The 24,025-nt window shown below is 56.9% G+C and overlaps 1 protein-coding gene across 5 annotated transcripts in view; it reads right to left on the minus strand.

Moving 5' to 3' along the window:
• The window catches only part of LOC101681560 (basement membrane-specific heparan sulfate proteoglycan core protein), a 98,799-nt gene that overhangs the window by 16,933 nt on the left and 57,841 nt on the right, over window positions 1–24,025 (minus strand). For 4 of the 5 annotated variants that reach the window (XM_045063928.1, XM_045063927.1, XM_045063926.1 and 1 more), the window contains 31 exons: window positions 19,362–19,454; window positions 18,972–19,052; window positions 18,539–18,769; window positions 16,779–16,892; window positions 14,530–14,657; window positions 14,353–14,439; window positions 13,299–13,357; window positions 12,943–13,110; window positions 12,682–12,792; window positions 10,450–10,550; window positions 10,176–10,356; window positions 9,121–9,246; window positions 8,823–8,975; window positions 8,600–8,742; window positions 8,134–8,269; window positions 7,892–8,046; window positions 7,523–7,673; window positions 6,654–6,820; window positions 6,422–6,569; window positions 5,880–6,031; window positions 5,581–5,716; window positions 5,333–5,484; window positions 4,436–4,571; window positions 4,147–4,298; window positions 3,592–3,730; window positions 3,346–3,497; window positions 2,584–2,719; window positions 2,317–2,468; window positions 1,925–2,063; window positions 1,011–1,162; window positions 658–805 (listed from right to left, as the gene is read on the minus strand). In XM_045063928.1, the coding sequence (XP_044919863.1) occupies window positions 658–805; window positions 1,011–1,162; window positions 1,925–2,063; window positions 2,317–2,468; window positions 2,584–2,719; window positions 3,346–3,497; window positions 3,592–3,730; window positions 4,147–4,298; window positions 4,436–4,571; window positions 5,333–5,484; window positions 5,581–5,716; window positions 5,880–6,031; window positions 6,422–6,569; window positions 6,654–6,820; window positions 7,523–7,673; window positions 7,892–8,046; window positions 8,134–8,269; window positions 8,600–8,742; window positions 8,823–8,975; window positions 9,121–9,246; window positions 10,176–10,356; window positions 10,450–10,550; window positions 12,682–12,792; window positions 12,943–13,110; window positions 13,299–13,357; window positions 14,353–14,439; window positions 14,530–14,657; window positions 16,779–16,892; window positions 18,539–18,769; window positions 18,972–19,052; window positions 19,362–19,454 (4,279 nt within the window). The remainder of the gene's footprint in view (window positions 1–657; window positions 806–1,010; window positions 1,163–1,924; window positions 2,064–2,316; window positions 2,469–2,583; window positions 2,720–3,345; window positions 3,498–3,591; window positions 3,731–4,146; window positions 4,299–4,435; window positions 4,572–5,332; window positions 5,485–5,580; window positions 5,717–5,879; window positions 6,032–6,421; window positions 6,570–6,653; window positions 6,821–7,522; window positions 7,674–7,891; window positions 8,047–8,133; window positions 8,270–8,599; window positions 8,743–8,822; window positions 8,976–9,120; window positions 9,247–10,175; window positions 10,357–10,449; window positions 10,551–12,681; window positions 12,793–12,942; window positions 13,111–13,298; window positions 13,358–14,352; window positions 14,440–14,529; window positions 14,658–16,778; window positions 16,893–18,538; window positions 18,770–18,971; window positions 19,053–19,361; window positions 19,455–24,025) is intronic. The other variant, XM_045063925.1, reaches the window with a different exon arrangement.

The following is a 24,025-nucleotide window of genomic DNA, read 5'->3' on the forward strand; positions in this document are numbered from 1 at the left end:
GACCTTCGGAGAGCGACTTCACCTCTCCGTGCTTCAGTTTCCTATCTGTAAAATGGGAGAATAGTCACACCGACCTCAATTGTTGCGAGGAGGAAATGGGCGAAACATGTAAACGGAACAGGGCCCAGCACCCTGTAAGTGCTAGATCACGTTTATTTCTCAGCAATTCCCATACTACGATCACGTCCGCTACAGCCACGTAGTAATTATTTCCCATTTTCCGGTCAATTGATTTACTTAACAAAACCCGTCAACACTCAGCGGCGTCGCGGGCAGTGATTTCCCTGAAATCATGGTGGGTTTCATATGCGGCTGTTTTTCTCCAATACACCACCGCGAATACAAAAGGTTTTTATGAGGGACCCCCTCGAGAGCCCCCTCCCGTACTCACGGAGGTGCAGTCCCAGCCTTTAGGGAACGCAGGTATTGTTGCAAGAGTTTGCGATCCCCACTTTGCGGATGAGGAAGGTGAAGCACGGAGTCCCTTTTGCAACATCTCAGAGCGTGGACAGAGACGCTGGGACTCCTGCCCGCACAGGCCAGACTCCCGAGTCTAGTTCCTGGGCCCTGGACATCCCACCTGACTTGGTTCCTGACCTCTGCCTGCTGGTTCCCTCCAACCCTCCCCGCCGGCCGGCCTCCCTTCTCCAACCTCACCAGGGACAGGAAGAGCGCTGGAGCCGGAGGCCTCGATGTTGACCAGGACTGAGGCCTCCAGGGGGCCCGAGTCGCTCACCACGTGGCACACATACTCGCCCGAGTCAGCTGGGGACACCTGGTACAGCCTCAACCGGGAGCCGTGGGCCTGAGCAGGGGCAGGACGGGGAAACGGGAACAGAGGGAGAGAGCTGTCAGAATGCCGGAAGGCTGGGGCCAAGGTCTGGCTTCTGACCTGGGTAAAGCACTGTGCCCCCAGGGACTTCCTGAGTGGATCTCAGGGGAGGGCCTCTAGCCAGGAGCCCCACATTCAGCAGCCCTCCCACCACGCCCAGCCCCCCCGACTCCCATACCTGGTGGTGAGTGGGGAGGCTGCCCCCGCGCTTCTGCCACGTGACCTGGGCGTGGGCCTGTCCAGGGACCACGCAGTTCAGGTCCACAGTCTGCCCTTCAGCCACGTGGGAGGAGGAGGACTCAACTCTGATGGGCACAGCACTGCCAGGGGCTGCAGGCGCAGAAGCAGATTTGGGAACGACTGGGTTGGTGGGAGCCTCAGCCGTGGAAACCCATGGCCGAAGATAAAATGGTAGTTAACGGCTGCTAAGCATGCGGAGTGGGGCAGGTACTGCTGGAAGCACCGTGTGTGTGAACTCATTTCATCCCCCTAGAATTCACTGGGCACCTAGTGGCTCAGTCGATAAAGCGTGTGCCTGTGGCTCAGGTCAGGATCCTGGGGTCCTCGGGTGGAGCCCTGCATTGGGCTCCCTGCTGAGTGGGGAGCTGGCTTCTCCCTCTCCCTCTGCCCGCCCCTCTCTGCTCCTGCTCTCTCTCTCTCAGGTAAATAAAGTCCTTAAAATAAAATCCTCATAGGATTCATGAACTTTCTGTGATTGCGGAAATACTCTTTCATCTGTACGGCCCAGTATAGCCGCTGCTAGCTGTGTGTAGCTACGAAGCACTCCAACATGATGATGCGAATGTTAAACTTTGACTGCCATTGCCACGTGTGGCCGGTGGTCACCATAGTGAACAGCAACATGGGGCTGGAGCGACTGACATCCTCATGCTGCTGATGAGGAAACGAAGCCGAGGGAGGAGAGGAAGTCCCAAGTCTCTTAGCGGCGCAGGCAGGATTCGAACCCAGGCATCTTGCTGCAAAGCCCTTGACCCAGACCGCCGCCCTCATGTGAGAGCTCTGACTGCTGACCCCCCAGGGAGCACTGTTCCCTGTGTCTCCTGGTCCCTTTTTGGCCTTTGTCGGACTCACCAGAGGGGCTGCCGGCGCTGGGGGAGACTGAGACCATGATGGAGGCCTCCTGGGCATCGATGTTGTTGTTGGCCTGGCACACGTACTCGCCCGAGTCAGCCACAGACATGTGGTTCAGCCGCAGGCGGGAGCCATGGGCCTGGGGCACATGGGGAAGGAGAGGGAGAGGGGTTGAGGGACCAAGAACTCACCAGCTGGCTCAGGCCTCCTCCTGGGCCTCCCTCATTAGACCTGCTGAGGCCACCCTCTGTTTACGCAGGGCAGGAGAGAGGACTGCCCCAGGACTGCCAGCAAGGGCTTCACTTCCAGTTCTTTGCCCACAGGGTTTATCCTTGCAATGCCCGTCCCGGTGACAGGGGTTCTGCCCTTGCTGGCCCGGCTCCACTCTGTACCTGGTGCTGGGCAGGAAGGCTGCCCCCACGCTTGTACCATGTGATGGTGGCCTGGGGCTGCCCAGCGACCACACAGTTCAGATCCAAAGTCTGCCCTTCGACCACGGTGGGGGACGAGGACTCGATCCTGATGGGTGGGGAGACACTGGGCACTGGAGACAGACAGGACAGGCCATACAGTCAGAGTTAGTCAACAGTGATGGCACCAGGGCCCTATCTGCCTCCCCGAGCCCACTTGCCTGGACCCCCTGCCCTGTGCCCGCTCACCATGGGAGGATCCACTGCCCTCGATGGTTACAATGAGTGAGGTCTCCTGGGAGCCGCCGCCATTGCTGACATGACACACATACTCGCCCGAGTCGGCCGGTGTCACCTGGGGGATCCGGAGGCGGGAGCCCACGATCTGCGGGGCAGCATGAATAAGTCAGTGGGTGGGGGGCAGCATCTCCACGACTCAAGTGCTGCCGCCCCAGACTCTAGGAGCCTTGCCACCTCGCTGGGGCTGGCTGCCACCCAAACGTCCTTCAGAACGCCCTCTGGGGCCTTCCTGAGGCTCCAGGCTGGGGTGGACAGTGCCTCTATCCTTTGTACTATTCTCGCCTGTCATCCAAGCCAAGAGCCTGCTGTGACCATCCCTGGTGACTCCATGGTGCCCTGTTGTGGTTTCTGTTACACTGTTGTCACGGGCTGTGTCCGCCTTGTCCCCTAGCCTGTGAGCTCCCTGAGGCCAGGCACCACCTCATTCCACCTGGAATCCTTAGTGCCAGGCACAGACTTGGCCGGGAGCAGATTCTCAGGGACATTCAGTAAGTGAGTAAATCATAGAATGTTCTGTTAAGATATGGGTTCCAGCTGGGGTCAGTAGGACCTATGTATTCTCAGCATTGGTCCAGGGCCCACCAAGTTAAGAATGTTCAATGTTTGCTAATTGACTGACCACAGAAAAGATGCTCACAGCCCCTTTGGAATCCCGTGAGGGACGGTGTGCCTAGTTTTTGCTCCCGCTCCCCGCCCCCAATGCCTCCATACCTGGTGCCGGCTGGGCAGGCTGCCTCCCCGCTTATACCAGGTGATGGTGTGGGGGGCTTGGCTGGCCACCAGGCAGTTGAGGTCCAGGACGTGTCCATTGGCCAGGGAGGCCGAGGACGACTCGATGCGGACGGGGTACACCACACCCTGGGCTGGGAGGGCGAGACAGGAGCAGGGTGTGGGAGCTGCTGAGGTTGGAGTGGTCCTAGCAGTACCCCAGCATTTGTTATGACCTGAGATACTCACGGTGGGAGGGGCTAAGGCGCTGCTGGATGGTGACAAGGATGGAGGCTTCTTGGGTGCCCGAGCTACTCACCACGCGGCACACGTACTCCCCAGAGTCAGCTGGGGTCACCTGGGGCAGGCGCAGCCTTGAGCCATGCACCTGGGCGGGGCAGGAGGAAGTCAGGCTCAGAGTCAGGCCCCAGGGCTCCCAGCCAGGCTCCCGCTCCCTTCCCTGGCCCTGCGCCCAGCCCGGTCCAGTCAACTCGACTGGAAAGACCACCACTCATGACCAGTCAATTCCGCTGCCCCCGTGTCGGGACTGGGTCCAGTGAAAAGAAGTGGGTGACCAAAACTTGTTGATGTTCTGTGGGGCAGGGGAGGTAGGCAGTATGAGCCCACTTGCCAGAGGAGGACACTGAGGATCAGGGAGGTCAAATGACTTGCCCTAAAGTCACATAGCAGGCAAACTGGCAGGACAGTGTCTGAACTCAGATATGCCTGAATTCAAAGCCTGTGCACTCATCTCTGTAGTCACCAGGGTCCTTCAGGCTCCCACTTAGTTCCCCTGCCTCCTACCTGGTGCCGCGTGGGGAGGCTGCCACCGCGTTTGTGCCATGTGACCTGGGCATTGGCCTGCCCAGCGACCAGGCAGTTCAGATCCAGGGTCTGCCCTTCGGCCACGTGGGAGGATGACGACTCGATCCGGACAGGAGGGGTGACCCCCAGTGCTGGGGACAGAAGCAGAGGGTCAATCCCTGGCTAGAAGTGTGTGTGTGTGGGGGGGGGGCTGTACTGGTCTCGTGGGATCCTGCCAGTGTCTCCCACGGCTAGGCCCCTAGCCCCACCCTACCCCAGTACTGCTTACCGGGTACAGAACCTGCAGGCTCAATGGTCACCAGGACAGAGGCCTCCAGGGGCACCGAGCCACCTACCACGCGGCACACATATTCGCCCGAGTCAACTGGGGACACCTGGTGTAGTCTCAGCAGTGAGCCGTGGGTCTGGCCGGAATGGAGGTGAGCTCAGAGGGGGTCCTCATGGGACCCTGCACCCATAACCTGCATGCTTGCCTCACTCTCTGATCCCTAGGGCTTGGCCATCAGCTGCATCTGCTTAGGGGGAGACTTGTCCCAAGAGTAGGAGGTGGCCAGGAGGAGTGATGGTGAAAAGGGTAAGCACTAATTCTACCTTCCATCAATTCTAAGACATGCTTTTTAATGTCTCTGAAATCAAGATGCATCTTTCAGTAAATAATTTTACAATCATAAGCTGCAACTTTCTTTCCTTAGGAGTATAAAAACTTGTACGCATCTCACAATGGATAGCATCCTAAGCTGTTCAGAACACAGTAATATCAATGGCATCACATGAACAATAGCTCAGCGATTTCTACTGGCCAGAGCTCTGAGCACTTTGCACATATATTAAGTGCCTTCGCTCTGCAAACCCGGCACCCTTACAATTCTGTAAGACAGCACTTTAGACACTGAAGCTATGGCACGGAGAGGTTAAGTAACTCGCTCAAGGACACAGAAGTCACAGAGGTTAAGTAACTCGCTCAAGGTGGAAGCAGCATTCACACCTTCGCTGGCCCGTCCTTGAGTCTGGGTTCTAACCATTGTACCAGACACCTGAGCAGTGACGTCCAAGGCTCTCCCTGACTCCGAGGAGCCAGCCTCTGTCTAGTCCCCATCCTTGACCTGCACCACCTAGGGCCTCCCTCCAGTCCCCTTCTTGGCCTATCCGTATTCTAGGCCTATACCTGATGTCGGGTGGGGAGACTGCCCCCGCGCTTATGCCACGTGACCTGGGCGTGGGCCTGCCCGGGCACCACGCAGTTCAAGTCCAGGGTCTGCCCTTCAGCCACGTGGGAGGAGGAGGACTCGATGCGGATGGGCTGGGAGCTGCCCGGAGCTGGGGGAGAAGATGGTCACCAGTCAATCCGGTTCTCTACAATTAACCCCACGCAACCTGTCTTCTGTCCCAGCACAACCTGGTGGCCCCACTCACGGTAGGCGAAGTTGGCCCCGTGGTTCCTGGTTACTGTGACTGTGATGGAGGCCTCCATCCCATTGCTGGCTCGGCAAACGTATTCGCCGGCATCAGCCGGCGAGGCCTGGAAGATGTACAGGCGGGAGCCGCGGACCTGGGCAGCCAGGGGCAGGGGTGTGAGAGCCTAGCAATGCCCCTCTCCCAGGCTCCTCTGAGCTGGGAACTGCCAGCCGCTCAGCTTAGGGGCCAGGACTCCCTCAACTCACTGCCCAGAGCTTGGCCTGGCCAGACCCTCCCGCCCTCCTGCCACCGCGCACCTGGTGCCTGGCGGGGAGGCTGCCCCCACGCTTGTACCATGTGACCTGGGCATGGGCCTGCCCTGCCACCACACAGCTCAGATCCAGGGTCTGCCCCTCAGCCACCGTTGGGGATGTGGACTCGATCCGGACAGGTGGGACAGGTGCCGGGGCTGTGGGGAAAGAAGCAAAGGTAGCAGATGCCCCCCAGGAGGGAGCGCCAGAAGGGTCTACCTCAGGGCCAGTCCGGCCAGGCTCTCATATGCTTGGGGGTTTGGTGGCCTGGACTTGATGTCCTCAGCTGAGGTGTCCGGAGAAGAGGGCCAGGGCAGTGGCCAAGCCTTATAGAAGGGAGCAAGGAAGTGGGGGAGAAGGGGGTAGTTTGGGAGAGGAAGAGGAGGCAGTTGCGTGGTCAGGGAAAAGTGACTGGGAGATAGCGGGTCACCCGGAGAAGTGGAGTCGCCAGCTCCAGAGTGGGCCTCCTGTTCCCACCCTCCCAATGGCAGGTGGGGTCACTAGGACCTCAGCCCCTCCTGTGTGCCCTGCCCTTGGCAGTTCCTCACCAGGGATGGAGCCCGCAGGGGAGCCGGAGGCCTTAATGTTGACCAGGACAGAGGTCTCCAGGGGCCCGGAGCCAAGGACCACGCGGCACACGTACTCGCCTGAGTCGGCTGGGGACACCTGGTGCAGCCGCAGCAGCGAGCCATGGGTCTGAGTGCAAACAGGGAGGGTTGGAAGGCGGCCGGAGGCATCTTATCCACCCCTCCGGCGGGCTGGTCCTGGGAGCTGCTGTACCTGGTGCCGAGCGGGGAGGCTGCCCCCGCGCCTGTGCCATGTGACCTGGGCGTGGGCCTGCCCAGGCACCACGCAGTTCAGGTCCAGGGTCTGCCCTTCGGCCACATGAGAAGAGGAGGACTCGATGCGGATGGGCTGGGAGCCGCCCAGAGGGCCTCCTCCAGGAACTGGTACAGAGGAACTAGTAAGGGACCTGGGCTCCTGAGCCCCAGTCCCACAGCCCTGGGGCAGAGCGCCCTGGGACAGGACCGGGCCCTAGCACGGGAAGGCAGATGGGAGACCTTTCTAAGACTAGGACCATGCTTTTCTACCTCAGCACAGTCAGGCCCCTGCTTCCCTCATCCACCTCCAACTTCGAATTTGAGGCCCATTTGCCCACCTGTGACTTCCTGATCTTTGATGAGCTGCCACGGCCTGTGGGCAACCAAAGCCCTTCAGTGCCCAGGCTGGGCCAACAGACACGGACAAAAACGCTACAACTCTCCTTTAGACGGCCTTTATCTGCTCACGCCACAGGGTAGTGCTACTGTTCCCATTTCACAGATGAAGGAACTGAGCCCTAAAACGTGACAGGACTTAGTTCAAGGCTGACAGAAGGTGGAGGGAGGATTTAAACCCAGGTCAGCTGGACTCCCAACTCAGTTTAATCCTGACTGCTGCTTCCTGACAAAATCTGAAACAGTAACCTCACTGTGAGGCCCCAGGTAAGCCAGACCAACCTTGCCCTCACCCTCTGTCCCTTCACATCCCCAAAGCTGGCCTAGAGTGCCCCCTCTTGCCCTGATGTCACCGAAGAGACTACTGCTTCCCTGGGAGCAGTGGGGAGATCCTAGGGCTCGGTCCCTGCCTGGCCCCACTCAGCCCCTCACCTGGGGTGTAGCTAGGGCCCGAGTGGGTGCTGTGGAAGACAGAGACGATGATGGAGGCCTCCTTGGGGCCCGACTCGTTCTCCACTCGGCATACATATTCTCCAGAATCAGCTGGTGAAACCTGGGGAATCCGTAACCGGGAGCCGTGCACCTGGGACAGGGTGGGACAGAAAGGTGTGTGGACGAGAGGGGACCGTAGCCACCACTCCCTCTGAGCCTTGGTGAGTCATTCATCAAGCTCTCCCTGGCTCCGCTCCAAGCTGCCCCATGAAGAAGCTGGAGAGGGAGGGAAATCAGGGTTGATGGTTGCCTGTGGAGAGCATCGAATCACCCCCAGGGCCCCTGCCACAGGCTTGGGGACCCCCATACCTGGCTGTGGGGAGGGAGACTGCCTCCTCGCTTGTACCACGTGATGGAGGTGTGGGCCAGCCCTGCCACCACACAGTTGAGGTCCAGCGTCTGGCCTTCAGTCACGGATGGTGATGAGGACTCAATTCTGACCGGTGGGGAGCTGGCACCTGAGGCTGGGGCCAGAGGCGAATGGAGTCGGCCTTGGGAGGCCTCCCCGAGCTTTCCCCTCCCCACTGCTTCCGTCCCCAGAGGCCCCGCACCTGGAAGGACAACCACTTGGATCCTGGCCTGCGCAGTGCCTGCGGGGCTGGTGGCCACGCAGAGGTAGAAGCCGGCGTCAGCCGCCGTGATGGCCGGGATGAGCAGTGTGGCGATGTCTGTGCGCTCGGACCGGGCCTGCCGCACAGTGAGAAGGGTCAGCTGCCCAAGGGGGCGAGGCAGCCTGGCGAGGGCTAGCCAGCAGGGATGGGTAGAGGCAAGCACAGAGCCAATACCGGGGCTCAGTTGGACACAGAGGGCAGAGGCGGGTGGCAAAGCAAGAGGCCGACAGGGGCTACCTGCTCGGGTACACCAGACAGGAGGTCTGAGCAGGCTGTCACTCTGGATGTGAGGAAAACCAGGAGGGGAGGAGACGGGGAAGGAAGTGGAGGCAGGAAGGCGGGAAGCGAAGGTGGCAGGTGCTGGAACCCTGTGAGCCTGACGGCCCTGTTCGACAGCTCTCCTCACCTGTGGGGGGAGGTTGCCCCCTTCCTTCCTCCAGGTGATGGTGGCGCTGGGCACGCCCGCGGCCCTGCAGTACAGCCTCACAGTGCGGCCTTCGTACACCTGAGTCCTCTCTGGACTCACCTGGACCCTGGGCCCGCTGCCCCCTGTGCACAGAACCCCGTGAAAATAGCCCTCTGGACGGTCCGGGTGCTCCCAAGCTCCGCCCTCAGTCCTGTCCCCTCACCGTGCACGTGGAGCACGGCTCTGGCCACGTGCTGCCCGGCGCTGTTACGGGCACGACACAGGTACTGGGCTTGATCCGAGGGCTCGACAGCTGGCAGGCGCAGGATGCCGCCATGGATCTGTGCCTTCTGAGGGAGCTGGCCGCCAGGGCCCCCTGATGGAGAGGGGGTGATCAGCAACCCCGGGACTGGCAGAGCTAGGCCTGCCGGCTTGCAGATCCCACAGCCTCCAGTCCTGCCCCTGCCTCCCCACCCATCCAGGAGTGGTGGGCCCCGCCGGCAGTCCTGACATGGCTTCACCTGTCCAGTCAAGGGTGGGTGCGGGGTTCCCCGTGGCACTGCAGCGGAACTCGGCCATCTGCCCGGGCTGCACGGTGAGTTGCGGTGGGTGGATGGAGACCACGGGGGCAGACGGGGTACCCGAGGCTGATGGGGGAGGTTGGGGGTGCAGTCAGGGTGGGGAGTATCCCCCTTGCTGCTCCTCTCTCTGCCTCTGCTCTAGCCCCCTGTGGCTGTCTGTTCACAGAGTGGCCACAGGAAGCTTTGAAAATGTCCATGGGGATCTTCATACTTCCCCACTTTAGGCCCGGCCGTAACTCCCAGGAGCTTTTAGGATAAAATCTGAACTCCCTGCTGTGATCCACCTTTGCTCACAGCTTCAAGTTCCTCACCTACAACCCCCACTTTAAAAAACATTTTTATTTATTTATTTGAGAAAGAGGGAGAGCGTGCGCACAATTGGTCAGGGGAGAAGCAGACTCCCCTGTCAAGCAGGGAGCCAGACATGGGGCTTTCTCCTGGGACTTTGGGATCATGACCTGAGCGGAAGGCAGACCAACGAGCCACCCCGGTGCCCCTCACCCCCTTCCATAGCTCCAGCTACACCAGCCCTGACGATGCTCAAACACATCAAAATGCTCCTGCTTCAGGGCCTTTGCACATGCTGCTTCCTGCGCCAAGAACACTCTGCCAGCTCTTCAAGTGGCTGAACACCTTGTTTTCCTTCAGCTCTCGGCCCAGATATCACCTCCTCAGAGAGGCCCAGCCTGACCACCCCCCGTGAGTAGCCACCTTCCTCCCACCTCACTGTATACTCCTATCCCAGCCCTCATCGCCATGTGGAATTACGCCGCTTTCTCATTTGTTCCCAGACTTACTGCATCCCTATCACTACATGTGGCGTGGGAGGGCAGAGCTCCTGCCTGTCCCCTCCCCCTCTTCTTCCATCTAGCCGGGACCTAGCACTCCGGAGATGTTCACAAACTGCCCCCTGAATAAAGACACGCTCGCTAGTCCTGGTGGGCATGGGAGAAGGCTGCAGGGGGATGGGCCAGTCATGGCAATGACCCGTGTACCTTGCACATGCAGTGTGGCTGTGCCCTGGTCCATGGCGAACATGTTGGAGCCGGTGCACACATAAGTGCCCGCGTCACTCGGCTGGATGTTGCGAATGGTCAGGATGCCGTTGAAGTCCATGGCCCTGGCTGGCAGCTTCCCGTTGTGCAGGCGGGTCCAAACGAGGGTGTAAGCTGGAGACTGTGGGCGGGGCCAGGAGAATGGACAGTTTGTCAGAGCAGACGCCAGAAGGCAGAGCCTCCCTCCCTGAGGTCCCCGCCCGGCTCTGCCCACCTTGCTTTTGGCTGTGCAGATGAAGGTGACGTCGGCTCCAGGGCGCACGCTCTGGCTGCGTTGCTCCTCCACGGTCACCGTGATGGGCTTGCTGGGAGCCTCTGCGGGGACAGGAGGCCCGCAGTGAGCTAGGTGCTGGCTGGGCTCTTGTCCTATGGCTGCTTTCTCTCTCTCCATCACCCCGTCTGGGAGGGGATTCCCTGCCAGGCTGGCTTCCATTCCACTGTGTTCCCTGATGCCTCCCTCCCTCAACCTGGCTCAACCCCGTGGTGCACCTGCTGGCACTGAGCCACCGCGGCCTGTGCTCTGACAGCCTCTTGCCACGAGCCCACCTGGCTCCACTTCAGAATCACCGGCCACAAAACCGCTCTCGACACTTCACTCCAACTGGCCGCCTCTGTCCGGTGGGAGTTTCCTTCCTCCCCAACAATTTTGCACCTTCTCCCAACCTCTCCACACACCTGCACTCCCTTCCACGTCCTTGGCTAAGGGCTTCAATTCACACTTGCTGAGGCAATCGAAACTACCAGGCCGTTAATCTACCAGGCAGATGACTTCGTTCATCTTCCCAAACCCACCCACCCTCCCTCTGCCTCGGCCCTGCAGGAAGAGACCCTCCCATCCCCCATCCCCATCCTGTCTTTCCATGCCCCAAACGGCTTCCTCTACGGGCTCTCTTGCTACGTCAGTCCCTCCTCTCTCTCTTGATCATTCTAGAATTTCCTTTCGAAAACACTCCCGTGACCTCATACTCTCTCTTCAGCTACTGCCTTATTTCTTGGCCTTCCTTCAGAACCAGGACTCTTGACAGCACTGTTATATTTGCTGTCTACATTCGCCTCCATTCTTTGTCTTTCTCTCATCTGGTTTCTACCCTTCCTCTGCACTGACAGTGGCTCTTGTCAAAGCATGACCTTCAAGGGTCACTGCTCTGCTCACATCTGACTTCCCCAGGGCAGCCGGTGAGGCCGACGGTGCCTTCCCGGAAGCCCCCTCCCCACGACCCCAAACATACAACGTCCCCCTGCTCTCTTCCTATCTCACTGGCTGCAACTGCTTCACCCCGTTTCGCTATCCTCTCTCTTCAACTCGACATGTTTGAGCTGGAGCTCCTTGGGGCTTCGTAGGCCCTGTCCTTAAGCCATGCTCTCACTGGGCAATTCCATTCTGTTCCACGGCCTTCAACACCTTCTCTGTGCCTAGAGTTTTTTTTTTTTTAAGATTTTGTTTGTTTGTTTGTTTATTTATTTGGCATAGAGAGATCACAAGTAGGCAGAGAGGCAGGCAGAGAGAGAAGAAGGGAAGCAGGCTCCCTGCTGAGCAGAGAGCCCGATGTGGGGCTCGATCCCAGGACCCCGGGATCATGACCTGTGCCGAAGGCAGAGGCTTAACCCACTGAGCCACCCAGGCGCCCCATGTGCCGAGAGTTCTTGAACGCATTTCTCTGCCAGGACCTCTTTCCTGAATTCCAGGCTTCCATCCCAAAATGCCTTCCTGATATACCTGCTTAGATGTTTTCTCAAATCCCTCAAACTTCAACAAGTCCAAAACCAACCCTGTGAAGCCCTCTGACCTGTCTATGGCAGGTGCTGCTGGTACCCTGCTCATGTCCCCTTGCCATGTCACTTCCCGCCTGCCTGACTTCTGCCAGCTGCTGCACTGTTATGCCCAAAGTCATTCTCAGACCACTGGAGACTCCTGTGCTCCTAACCCCCAGAAGTAGTGCAGTACACAGGGGACCTGGTGCTCCTAGATGAGGCCTCGATCAATTGACCCTGGGGGGCAGGGTGATGCCAACATGCACAGCTTACTCTAGAGTTTCCCAGAATTTCAGCCCACGGTGGGAATGTGCTCGGTCACATGCCCTTTACGGGATGCCTTCTCTTTCCTACCTCACCTCACCTCCAAATAAACTACCGGCATGTACATGCTCATCCCAGACTCAGCTTTGGGGGAGCCCCACTGAAAACACTCTCCTGCTGTGCCTACTCCATCTCAGTACAAGGCACCTCATTTGCCTACCTGCTGGAGGCCACAGCCCTGGGCATCAACCTAGCCTTTCTTTCTCTCTCACTGACCACAACCAAATCCTGCCAGATCTGTCCCTAAAACTAGCGTCTACTCCATCATCTCTCCATCTCCATGGCCAGCACCCCCGTCCAAGCACAATCCCCTCACTGTGTCTCTAGTCCAGCCACACAGGGCCTGGGGAGGCGGGGAACAGGGACTCACCGGTGACCCGCAGCTCTGCCCGGCTGCTGTTGGCGTGATGGAGATTACGACAGGTGCAGATGTAGATGCCGGCATCCGAGGGCTGGACACTGGGGAAGTGGAGCTCAGAGCCTGGTGCGGAGTGGTTGGGAGCTCATGAGGGCAGAGGCACCGCCTCTCCCACCCGGTCTTGTGTGTAAGGACGGATCCCAGCAAACCGGCCTGTGCCTTCCCTCCCACTGGGGTGGCTCACAGGGCTGAGGGGTCCAGGGTCCTGGGTACCTTGATGTCGCTGCTGGGTGCTGCTGGGCATGGGACGCCCATCCTCACGGGACCAGTAGAAGTAGTGGGGTGAGCTCCCGGTGACCTGGCACCGCAGGGAGTGGGAGGCGCCTTGGGGTACTATGCTGTGAGCTGGATGTACCTGGACCACCAGTGGGGCTGCAATTGCTAGAGGCAGGACAGGACAGGCCATTCAGGCAGGAGGCTCCCGGCTCGAGCCATTGTGTCATGTCTGTCTCCCCAGAGACTGGCATGCCGCACCCTCAGCTCTGTCTCCCTGGACACAGCAGCTCTCAAACTCCTGAGGCTCACTGCTTTGCCCATCCCCCTCTCCTGGGCCCCCCGATCCCACTTACCTTGTGGCAGGCACCGGCCCCCCCGCACGTTGGGGTTACCCACGTAACCTGGGGCACATCTGTAAGGAGGAACAAAGCTCAGCTCTGTCAGGCCCCAGGTCCTAGGGGACTCAGTGCCTCACAGTGGACTTGGAGAGCCAGAAGCCCGTGGGGGTGTGCTCAGTGGGGGGTGGGGAAGCTCGCAACTCTGGAAGGACTTTAGAGACTGAAGAGGCCCCAACACAGGGCCTCACTGAGCTGAGAAGGGGGAGCACAGGGCAATGTCAGCAGATTGGACAACGGGGCTAATGAGGCCTTTATCCTCCAGGAAAATATTCATTCAACACACATTTGTCAAGCAACTACGATGCTAGGTTATGAAAACACGACAGTGAACGTGATGAAGCTTTTGCTTCTACAGAACTCAGTCGTGGGGAAACCAACACAGGAACTAGGTAGTGAGAGTGAGGGGCACAGACAGGGGGCACCGACCCAGCCTGAGAACCAAGAGGCTCCCCGAGGAGGGCACTGCTGAGTTGGTTAATTCCTCTGGAGCAGACTGGACACCCACAGAGAATGCCCCACTGCCCGTAATGATGTATTTATGTGACTACTCGTTGTCCCGTCCTCCGTGACAGGTGGTAGGCAACCTGAAGCCTGGGACTGAATCTGTTTCATTCACTTTATCTCCAACACCTCGGCACACTACACGGTATACAGTAGATGCTCAATAAAAATGTGCTGAATGGTGAATGAAGGCGAGCTCTGAAGGCTAAACTGGAGTTAGCTAGAAATGGAAGAACGTCCCAGGTAGAGGGAACAGCATGTGGAAAGCCCTGAACATCAAGTCAAGAGGTTAAGCCCACCTACAGTAGGTTTGGGTGTCAAAACTGGCAGGAGCTTGGGCGTGGCCCGAGGACAATGGGGACTCCTGGAAGGGCTTTGGGCAGGGGAGAGGTGCGAACCTGGCAGGGACCTGCCAGAGCCACAGCATCCAGGGCTCTCCCCTAGAAGTCTGCCATAGACTGCCTCCCCACCCCCGCCGCTCCTCCATTCATCCTGTTTGCAAACTTACTGCTCACAGTACTGGCCTGTGTAGCCAGGTTCGCAGGCTGTGCAGCGATACCCACCAGTCCCCAGGCTCTCACAGGTGCGGGAGAACCTGGGACAGAGGAGGCAGAGGTCAGGACCTGGGATGCCCGCTCTCCACCCCACATCCTCTGCACGCCCCTCCCCCCAGGAGGGCACCCACATGTTCTCCGGGTTGGCGAGAGGGCAGGCGCAGGGCTGGCAGTCCTCCGGTGTCCCAGCCGTGGCGTCTCCGTAGTAGCCAGGCGCACACAGCTCGCAGAATTCCCCGGCGGCGTGGTGTTGGCACTGCTACAAGGCACAAGAGTGTCGGCCGCTCGCTGTTCAGCAACGTTTACCAAAAACTGTACAATTTCGTAATTCCCGGATTTGGAAGTGCCATGTTTATGAGTTTTTTTTTTTTTTTTTTTTAAGATTTTACTTATTTGACACAGAGAGAGCAAGGGAGAGAGACAGAAAGCAAGCACAAGCAGGGGGAGCTTCCGGCAGGGGAGAAGCAGGCTTCCCACTGAGCAGGGAGCCCAACGTGGGGCTCAATCCTAGGATCCTGGGATCATGATCCGAGCCGAAAGGCAGCCGCTTAACCCACTGAGCCACTGAGGTGCCCTGTTGGTGAGCCTATCTTAGAGCAATAACTGTAGAATGGCAGCAAGCGGTCGCTGCAGGGTGTCCACCCTCAGTGGAGTTTAGAACGGCCAATTGCTGGGAACAAAGATGAACAGGGAACTGGACGGATGAAAATGAACGTTCACCCCCACAGCTATCCAGAAGGATGATGTCAATATATCACTGTACGTTCACTATATTGGAATTTAAGTTATAAATTTAATAAAAAATTTGTTAAAGATTTATTTATTTGAGAGAGAGAAAGAGTGTGCACATGAGCCTACGTGAGCAATGAGAGGGCCAGGGGGCAGGGAGACAGAGAATCCCAAGCAGACTCCCACACTGAGCATGGAGCCCAACACGGGGCTCGATCCCATGACCCCTGAGATCATGATCCGAGCTGAAACCAAGAGTTGGGCATTCAACTGACTGAACCACCCAGGCGCCCCAATACAAATACTTTTAAAAAGGATGATGTTGATTTTTTTTTCTTAAAAGATCTTCTTTATTGGGGCGCCTGGGTGGCTCAGTCAGTGAAACGTCTACCTTTAGCTCAGGTCATGATCCTGGGGTCCTGGGATCCAGTTCCACATCGAGCTCCCTGCTCAGTGAGGAACCTGCTTCTCCCTCTCCCTCTGCTGCTCCCCCTGCTTGTGCTCTCTCTCTCTCCCTGTCAAATAAATAAATATTTTTTTAAAAAAGATTTTATTATCATTAACATATAATGTATTAATTTGCTCAGGCGTACAGGTCTGTGAATCGTCAGGCTTACACACTTCACAGCACTCACCATAGCACATACCCTCCCCAATGTCCATAACCCCACCCCCCTCTCCCTACCCCCATCCCCCAGCAACCCTCAGTTTATTTTGTGAGATTAAGAGTCTCTTACAGCTTGTCTGCCTCCCGATAATAAAAAATATATATAATAAGAAAAAGATTTTGTTTATTTACTTGAGAGAGTGAGAGTGAATAAGAGAGAGAAAACAGGAGAGCGGGGGGGGGGGAGGAGCCGAGGGAGAAGCAGACTCCCTTGATTGCACTTTACGTTCGTCTACCCAAACACCTCTGACATCAGAGAGAAGCAAAGGTATACACCTGGGTAGGTGGGGCAGAGCTTTGTAATTCATGCTTCTTCATAAAAATATGTGTAGGTTTTATGTTCTCCAATGAGATTCATGTTTGTTTTATTAACAGAGTCTGCTGCTTGCTCTGCCTTTAGCTGGGGGTCTGTCAACCACCCAGTCCTCGACCCTGGTGGATGGGGGGCTCTACACAGACACAGACACAGATAGACACACAGATACACAGACACACACACACACGGCTCTGAAAAATTCCCAGACAAGTAATAGTTCAATGATCTGGAAAGTCGTTTATGAACTTGTAAGCAAAAAAGCTGATCATCAAACACAATGAAGCTATGTTTATTTGTAAAACAAAAGACATATTGGTATGTGTAAATATGTGCCCAGAAAAAGAACGAAAGAGTTCTACTCGCACTAATGCGGACAGGGATTACCTCCAGGTGGTAGAATTATAGGGCATTTTTACTTTCTTTTTGGCTTGTCTCTGTAGCCTGATGCTTCCACAGAGAACGAGTGTCACTCTAGTGAGAGGACAGAGCAGGAAGCAAAGTTTTCTTTATAGAGAAAATGTTACTCCCTCTTCTGGGCACCCCCCACCCCCCACAGACTGCGGGTCCAAGGCCTACTTGCCCAAGCTTGCCCCTCCCTGCCTCCCAGGCAGACCCTGTGCCCCACCCAGACCCAGACCAAGGGATCCCTGCCCCCCTGTATGGCTTACCGAGCAGGCCCCCGTCTCTGGGTGGCACAGGTCTGAGTGGCCGTTGCATTCACACAGCTCACAGTGGCCGAGGTAGAGCCCACTGCCAGTGCGCGTGTAGCCTGGGGCACAGTCCTGGGGAGAGAGGAGGGCTGGTCTCTATCTCCACTGTGGTCCCATCTGGAGCCTACAGACCAGAATCCTCTCCCTCCTGTGGCTCTCCAGCCTAGATTCCCATTGGCTCCAGGCTGGGAAATCCCGGGCCCAGCTCCTCTAACCGACAGCATCCTCTTTCCAGAACCTCCCTGCTCCTCTTTGTGTTCACTTTCTCAACGCTCGGAAGCTCGGACTGTGTCTGTCCCCATCCTGCCTGGAACCTCCACTTGGGGAGTTACTGATGTCTCAGTTCACTCTTAACGGAGAACACATATCCCTATGCCCTTTTGGTTCCTGAAAATTCCGGCAGGGTCTCTCCTGAAAAACTTAACTCTTTGATGAAAACACAAGGTTCCGGAGGCCCAGATTTGGAATGAGCCCTTGGAGGTCTTCACCTTCACCTTTATAGTCAGTAAATAAAGTGAAAGAGGCAGCACACATATGATCGAGGATGTTTTTACCCATTCTAAGGGAGTAATCATGGGTTCTGAAAACAAAGAATTTCTATTCATCACCCCTCCTTTGAAACCCCTCCAGGCCCTCCCTTTCCAACCATTTCAAAGTGATGTTTAGAAATCTGTGTTGCTTCGCTGCTGAAAATGTGCACATGGGATTCTGCTGCTCTCCCCAGGGCTTCTCCTTCAAAACGTGTTAAATTTTCTCACTTCAAAGGATATGAAGTTCGTATATTTGGATTTGAAAGTTCTTGTGGCCACAGCAAAGGTGCACAGATGTGAAACGGAGGAGACGTGTACTTTCCATTGGGGAGTTCCTGAGTCCGGGTGCTGGCAGGTCCCACACTTGACCTCTGGGCCGCCCGCCTGACACAGCAGCTCTGCCCACTCCCCTCTGTCCATCTCCCTCCTTCCGTTCCAAGCTCACTCATCCAGCGTGGACCAGTCGCCTGCTACATGCTTAGAAACGTGGCACGGTCTCCACTCAAAGCATGGGGATGCTCTTGGGTTCTCTGCAACTGACAGGCCTCTGGTTCCACCCACCCTCCTGCCCTCCCTCTAAAATAGGACTCCACTGGGGTCATTCGCCAGGCCAGAGGAATTTTCCTGAGGCCCAGCACAGATCATAGCACTCCCTTCACAGCTTGGCATTCCCTACTGAACAGAGCCTTGCTCTGGGTTAAGGAAGTGACCCCAACCCCCCAAGCCCCGCTTCCGGGGGGAGTTCCCTTCTGCATTGTAGGCTACATCTCCATACATTCCTCCTTCTAGCTTCTGCTATGTGCACCCTCCTGCCTATAACTCTACCCAGCTCCACACTGTTTACCTCCTTGAGGCTTGTCTATGCTCTGCTTTGGCCAAGGGTAATTTGTATCTGGTGCTGTCTCCCTGTCTCTGGGGGGCACCTTGGGAGCAAGAGCTGGGTCTTAGCCTTGGCTGAGTGTAGCTGGAAGCCCTTGGGTAAGCCACTCACCCTTCAGAGGCTCTATTCAAAAAGAATCTGTGCAAAGGGGATAATTCCATATCTCTCGTGGGTGTCCGGAAGAATAAATGAGACACCGCGCAGAACATGATCGTTAAGGCAGCCATCACAGGCCACGGAAATGCCAGTTGGCCAGCTTGCTGACCCAGCTGGACTAGAGCAGAGGCGCTCGGGCTGGCCACACTTACTTGGCAGGATAAACCAACATAGCCTGGGGGACAGCGGCATTCCTCCACCTCCAGGGCGCGGGGTCCTGCCGAGGGCCCAGGCTGGGCCACCTCCAGGCTGACAGAGCTGATGCTGGCGGCCAGTGGCATTGAGGAGAACGTGGCCCGGACCAGGAGTTCATCCAGGTCGGCCAGTGCCATCAGGAGATGTTCCCGCGTGGCTGGTTGCCCGTCAGGCCGGCGCCAGAATTCCTGGTGGGGCGGGGGGGACAACAGCAAGAGTGGGTGAGGGGTGTTGGACTTTGTGGGCTAGTCCCACAGCATCCCCTATCTAAACCCCTGGCCTCCAGGCACTGGCTGGGGATAGGCAGGGGTAGCTGGCATCAGAGTCGGGCTCCAAAGCAGAATGAGCCGTAGGGGAGGGTCAACCAGGATGTGGTTGGGCGACCCTCACCTCTCGGAGAGTGATCTCGAAGCTCTTCCTCTCGGAGCCTTGCAGAGTTGGCTGGGAAGCCACCAGCATGATGTTGTTGCCCTGGGGAGACAGCAGCAGGATTGGGAGGGGAACCAAGGGGCTCTCAGGGACAGAGGGGTCCTCTGCCAGTCCCAGCCTCTCCACAACACCAGCCTCCCAGCTCTCTGATTTCCCAAGCTCATGTGCCCAAAGGAATCACGTATGCGTTCACTGCCCCCTTTTCCCAGCAGCGGGGCCTCTGCCAGGGTAGTGTCTAACCAGGTGCTGAGGGTGGGAGGAAATGGGCCTCAGCCCCCCAGCTCGTGCCAGGCCGGCAGAGTGCTGGGCTGAAAGGACAGAGGGCGCCCCGGCTGGAGTCCACGTGCTCACCGTGATCTGGACATCAGGGTCCGACAATGGGCTGCCCTGCCCTCCGGCTGTATAAGAAAGGGTGTATCGCAGCTTTCCACCATAAGCCGCCACCTGCATAGAGGCAAGCCCTGTAGTCAGAGCCTGATCCTGCCTTCAGTGGCCCTAACAGCCAGAGGCAGAGCTGCTGTCCCCTCCATTCAACCAGAGGCCCCTGTGCTTGGCATCTGGTTACCTAGAAGACAGGACATCCCTCAGTTCTTTCAGTCTTGGACCTGCTGGCGGGGCCCCTGAGCAGCTTTGATGACTCAGCCAACAAGTTTCAATCTCCTTTCCATTTGAAGAAACTTCCATAAAGTAGATGGGGGTACTGACAGTGACCATCACGAGCAGGCCACAGAGGTTCAAAAGTTCCCAGCCATGCGGGTAGGGTTGAGGGTGGGCCTTCAGAGGTCTTGTCTCTCAGGCAGGTGGGTTTTGTCTGCTGATAATCCATTTCCCAGCTTTTTGAAAACTGCAGCCCTGGTTTCCTTTAAAGGAAGCTCTGTCCTACAGAACGCCCATGTGGTTTGAGGGCAGACGTGAGCTAGGTCTGGTCAAGGGGCATGTTCCACCACCTTCCTTCCCCTCTGTTGGGGTGGACATGAAAACCTGGCTCTTCTGCTCTTTCAACTGGAACAGAGATACTCCCTTTACTAGTTGGACTGGAAGCCAGAGAATGATGCCAATCGAGATGAAAGTCCTAGGCAGCCCCTGGACCCAGCCATGCCTGATGCCAACATCCTTGGATTTTGTAGTTTTAAAAGCCAATAGATTCTCTGTCACACACAGCCAGCTAGACTTGGGTTTTGCATTATTCATAGCTGGAAGGGTCCTTGGGCTTCCTGCTGGGGGCTTTCACAGGAGCCACTGAGGCCCTTGCTCCACCCCAGAACTTTCTCTCGTCTGCCACCAGGGCAAAATTCAGATCAACACCAGTGTGTCGTCCTTGACCATTTGTGTGTTCAGGCAGTTGGTGAGCATTTGTTAAATGCCTACTGATGACATGCCAGGCGCGGTGTGAGCTACCTCAGTCCTGAGGATGTTCTCAACAAGCTCAGAGTGAGGTATAACTGGAAATGGTGGAACAACTAGTTTCCTGCTTGCTTTGGATGCTAGCAAGTTCATCGCCACAACCAGCTGGCAGGAGTGTGCAGGAGGGTGGCTCAGGGAGCAGACTCTCAAGTGTGAGACCGGAGTTCCACGTCCAGCTGTCCTGGCTGCACGGCCCTGGACAACTCACTTAACCTCTCTGATGAGCCCTGCTTCCCTCCCGATGGAAACAGCAGTAAAAAGTAGCTTGAAGGGTGGCATGAAGACGTAGTAATACAGGCCATACAAAATACTGCCCAGTGGGCGCCTGGGTGGCTCAGTGGGTTAAGCCGCTGCCTTCGGCTCAGGTCATGATCTCAGGGTCCTGGGATCGAGGCCCGCATCGGGCTCTCTGCTCAGCAGGGAGCCTGCTTCCCTCTCTCTCTCTCTGCCTGCCTCTCCATCTACTTGTGATTTCTCTCTGTCAAATAAATAAATAAAATCTTTAAAAAAAAAAAAAAAATACTGCCCAGAGCAGAGTGCCCGCAGAGCACACGGCCTGCAGGCTTGCCAGCTTCTCAGGACTCCTGGCTCTACTCTCGGCTTTAGCCCATCTTTCTTATCCTCATCACCCCTGGACCACACTGTCCTATCTGCTTCTCCGAATATTTTATTACACGTTATGTGTATTCTTTTTTTTTTTTTCTAAAGATTTTATTTATTTATTTGACAGAGAGAGATCACAAGTAGGCAGAGAGGCAGGCAGAGAGAGAGAGAGAGGAGGAAACAGGCTCCCTGCTGAGCAGAGAGCCTGATGCGGAACTCGATCCCAGGACCCTGAGATCATGACCTGAGCCGAAGGCAGTGGCTCAACCCACTGAGCCACCCAGGCGCCCCACATTATGTGTATTCTTAAGAGGCACTCTTGTGTTTGGAACAGGTCAGAGCCGATGTCAATCCTAACACTAATGCCAATGGTAATAGCAATGATATTGACAGTGTTGATGACGACAGGAATGATCATGAGACAAATGCTACGCCATGGGAGGCCAGGGTCGTCTTTTGTCCGTATGTAACACAGCGCACAGGAGGTGCTAAATTAATGCTCCCTGAAGGGATGAATGCAGAGCCAAGGGCCAGGTCAGGGATCTGGATACAGGTGTCGGACCTCAGGCAAATCCCTGCCCCTTTCTGAGGTTTGGTCTACCCATCTGTATCATAAAGGGCTTTGACAAAGCGCTCTCGAATATTTTGGGATTCGATGATACCCTGCTACCCCCCAACTCCTTGTTACTCCTTGTTACCTTGTTCCCCAGGAAGGCTTGGGGCAGCTGCCAATAATAGAGACTCCCAGGAAGCAGAGAGAAGCCTTCATAGGAGAGAGAGAACTAGGACAGAAGGACAGGTGGTGAGAGCTGAGGGGGATGGGGTGAGGTGGGGGGATGGTGAGAGCACAGTTACAGTCCTGGGAGGGACACGTACACAGGCATGCACGCACACACATACCCTTGAGGGAAGCCCCGGGGGCGGGGGCAGAGGGATAGAAGCCCCCAGCCCAGAGCTCAAGTTCTGGCCCTGCTCTCAGGACAACTTGCTCCCTATCTCTGGACCCAGATACCACTTCAACTATTGTCACTGAGCAGGGTTGGACTGGTGTCTCCTCGTGTCTGCTGTGTGCCTCTTGGGGACTTCACAATGACATATATGGCACACCAGAAAACTTTAAAAAATGTCGTGGGTATTGTGTATTGGAAAATGTGTATGACTAGCACAAATGAGGTGGTATGTGACTAATTTAAAGGGAAATAAATCTGAGGGGCCCCTGTCTGGCTTAGTCAGTGGAGCAGGAGACTCTTGATTTGGGGGTCATAGGTTTGAGCCCCACGCTGGGTGTAGAAATTACTTAAAAAATAAAATAAATGGAAATTTGAAGTATATAATAGTCCAGGTAGTAGGCAGACACGGCAGAATTGGTGACGCTGGTTCGGAAGCAACTGCAGTCTAGAAAACACGGTGGGTAGGGGCCTCTTGGAGGGTGCCTTGGCACATACCTGAGAGGCTGCCGAAGAGAGCCCAGAAGCTGAGGAGGAGGAGGAGGAGGAAGAAGAGGAGGAAGAAAGTGGGGCTGCTTGCAGAGCAGCTGCAGGCTGGGCATGGGGCAAGAGGCCCCGGGCGGGGGGCTGGGGGTGGGCAGCAAAGCTGGAAAGGAGCTGCCAGATCTCTGCATCCATCCGCCTCTGGGCCTCATCCACCTGGGGGACCAGGAGAGGGAGGACAGAGGAAAGGAGCAGAGAGGGACAGAAAGGACACCATGATGACTTGCTTCCCATCAGGCCGCCCCAGGCCCAGTAAGCACCTACTACTTCTGAGCTAACTGTTCAGAAGGGTCTGGCCTTCTGGCCCTTGTTCTGGATGTCTTCTTGCTCCTCATGAGCCTGGGGGCAGTGGAGGGGAGACCTGGGGGGGTGGCAGGCGACTGTAGGGAGAAGCCCACACAGAAGATACCTGCTGGTAAGACACAGGCTGGTGGCTCTGACCAGCTCCCAAGGAGCCTCTGTGGCTGGGGAGGCTGCTCCGTGGGCCTCACTTACCATCCATGCCCATGGTGCCAGCCCACGCCATGCACAGCTCTGGAATGTTTCCCGAAGGCAACACTGGAGGGGACTGGGCATTAGGCTGGGGCCTGGGTTGGGGGCAAATGGCTCAGGAAGGCCAGGGCCTCAGCTCAAGGCTCTTGATTAAACTATACTCTCTGGTCTGCATGGGGCCCCAGACACAGCCTGTCCCAGCCAGGCGCTAAGTTACCTGTGATAGCCGCTGCGCCCGGGCCCGGCCCCTGCCCTCTGGGGGCCCCATGGTCCTGCCAACTCTCACAGCTGTCCGCAACTGCTCCTCTGAGAGGGATGTGCGGTTCTGATGGGTGGGGGGCACAAGCCAGCTCAGACCTCCCACGGTCCCAGTGTCGGAGCCCCGGGGAGTGTCCTCTCCCCATGGATACAGTAGCCAGAAAGGCCCACACTGGGGAAGACGATGCACATCCCCCCTCCAGGCTGGCACACAGAGAGTAACGCTAGGCTACTGAAGGGGCACATGCACTCAGAGGGTTAATGAAGGTTGCTGGGGAGGTAGTGCTAGGGTAACCTGGTGGGCTGGGTATAGTCACGTGGTTTAGCATAGTTAGTTTTCTTGCCACCACGACCACCACTCTGGCCACAGACAGATCTGGCAGGAGCCAGGATCTGACCACACGGTGGCTGGGGCACACACCCTCCCAGCTCTAACTCCTGGTACCATAGGGCTGGGGCACACCAGTGCCCTGACTGTGGGGCCGTCGGGCACTGCCTGGGTTCATGCAGACCCACATCTCCTTGGGTCTGGGCATTCCCCCATGCAGGACTGAGAGCGTCTAAGAACACCATGACCATGTCACATCCATTTCACACCACTCAGATCACGGGCCTACCTGGTGAGCCCAGCGCATCTGTGCAAAATATGCCTCCCTCTGCGGGGTGCGAAATGCCAAGAGAGGGAGTCAGAGAGAGAGAGAGAGATGTGTGAACTGCAGGCCAGGACAAGAGAGATGCACACAGGGAAGCCAAGAAGCCAGGAGGGGA

The sequence above is a fragment of the Mustela putorius genome, unplaced genomic scaffold (assembly GCF_011764305.1).
Source record: "Mustela putorius furo isolate JIRA1106 unplaced genomic scaffold, ASM1176430v1.1 tig00003853_pilon_pilon_pilon, whole genome shotgun sequence".
Classification (NCBI taxonomy): Eukaryota; Metazoa; Chordata; class Mammalia; order Carnivora; family Mustelidae; genus Mustela; species Mustela putorius.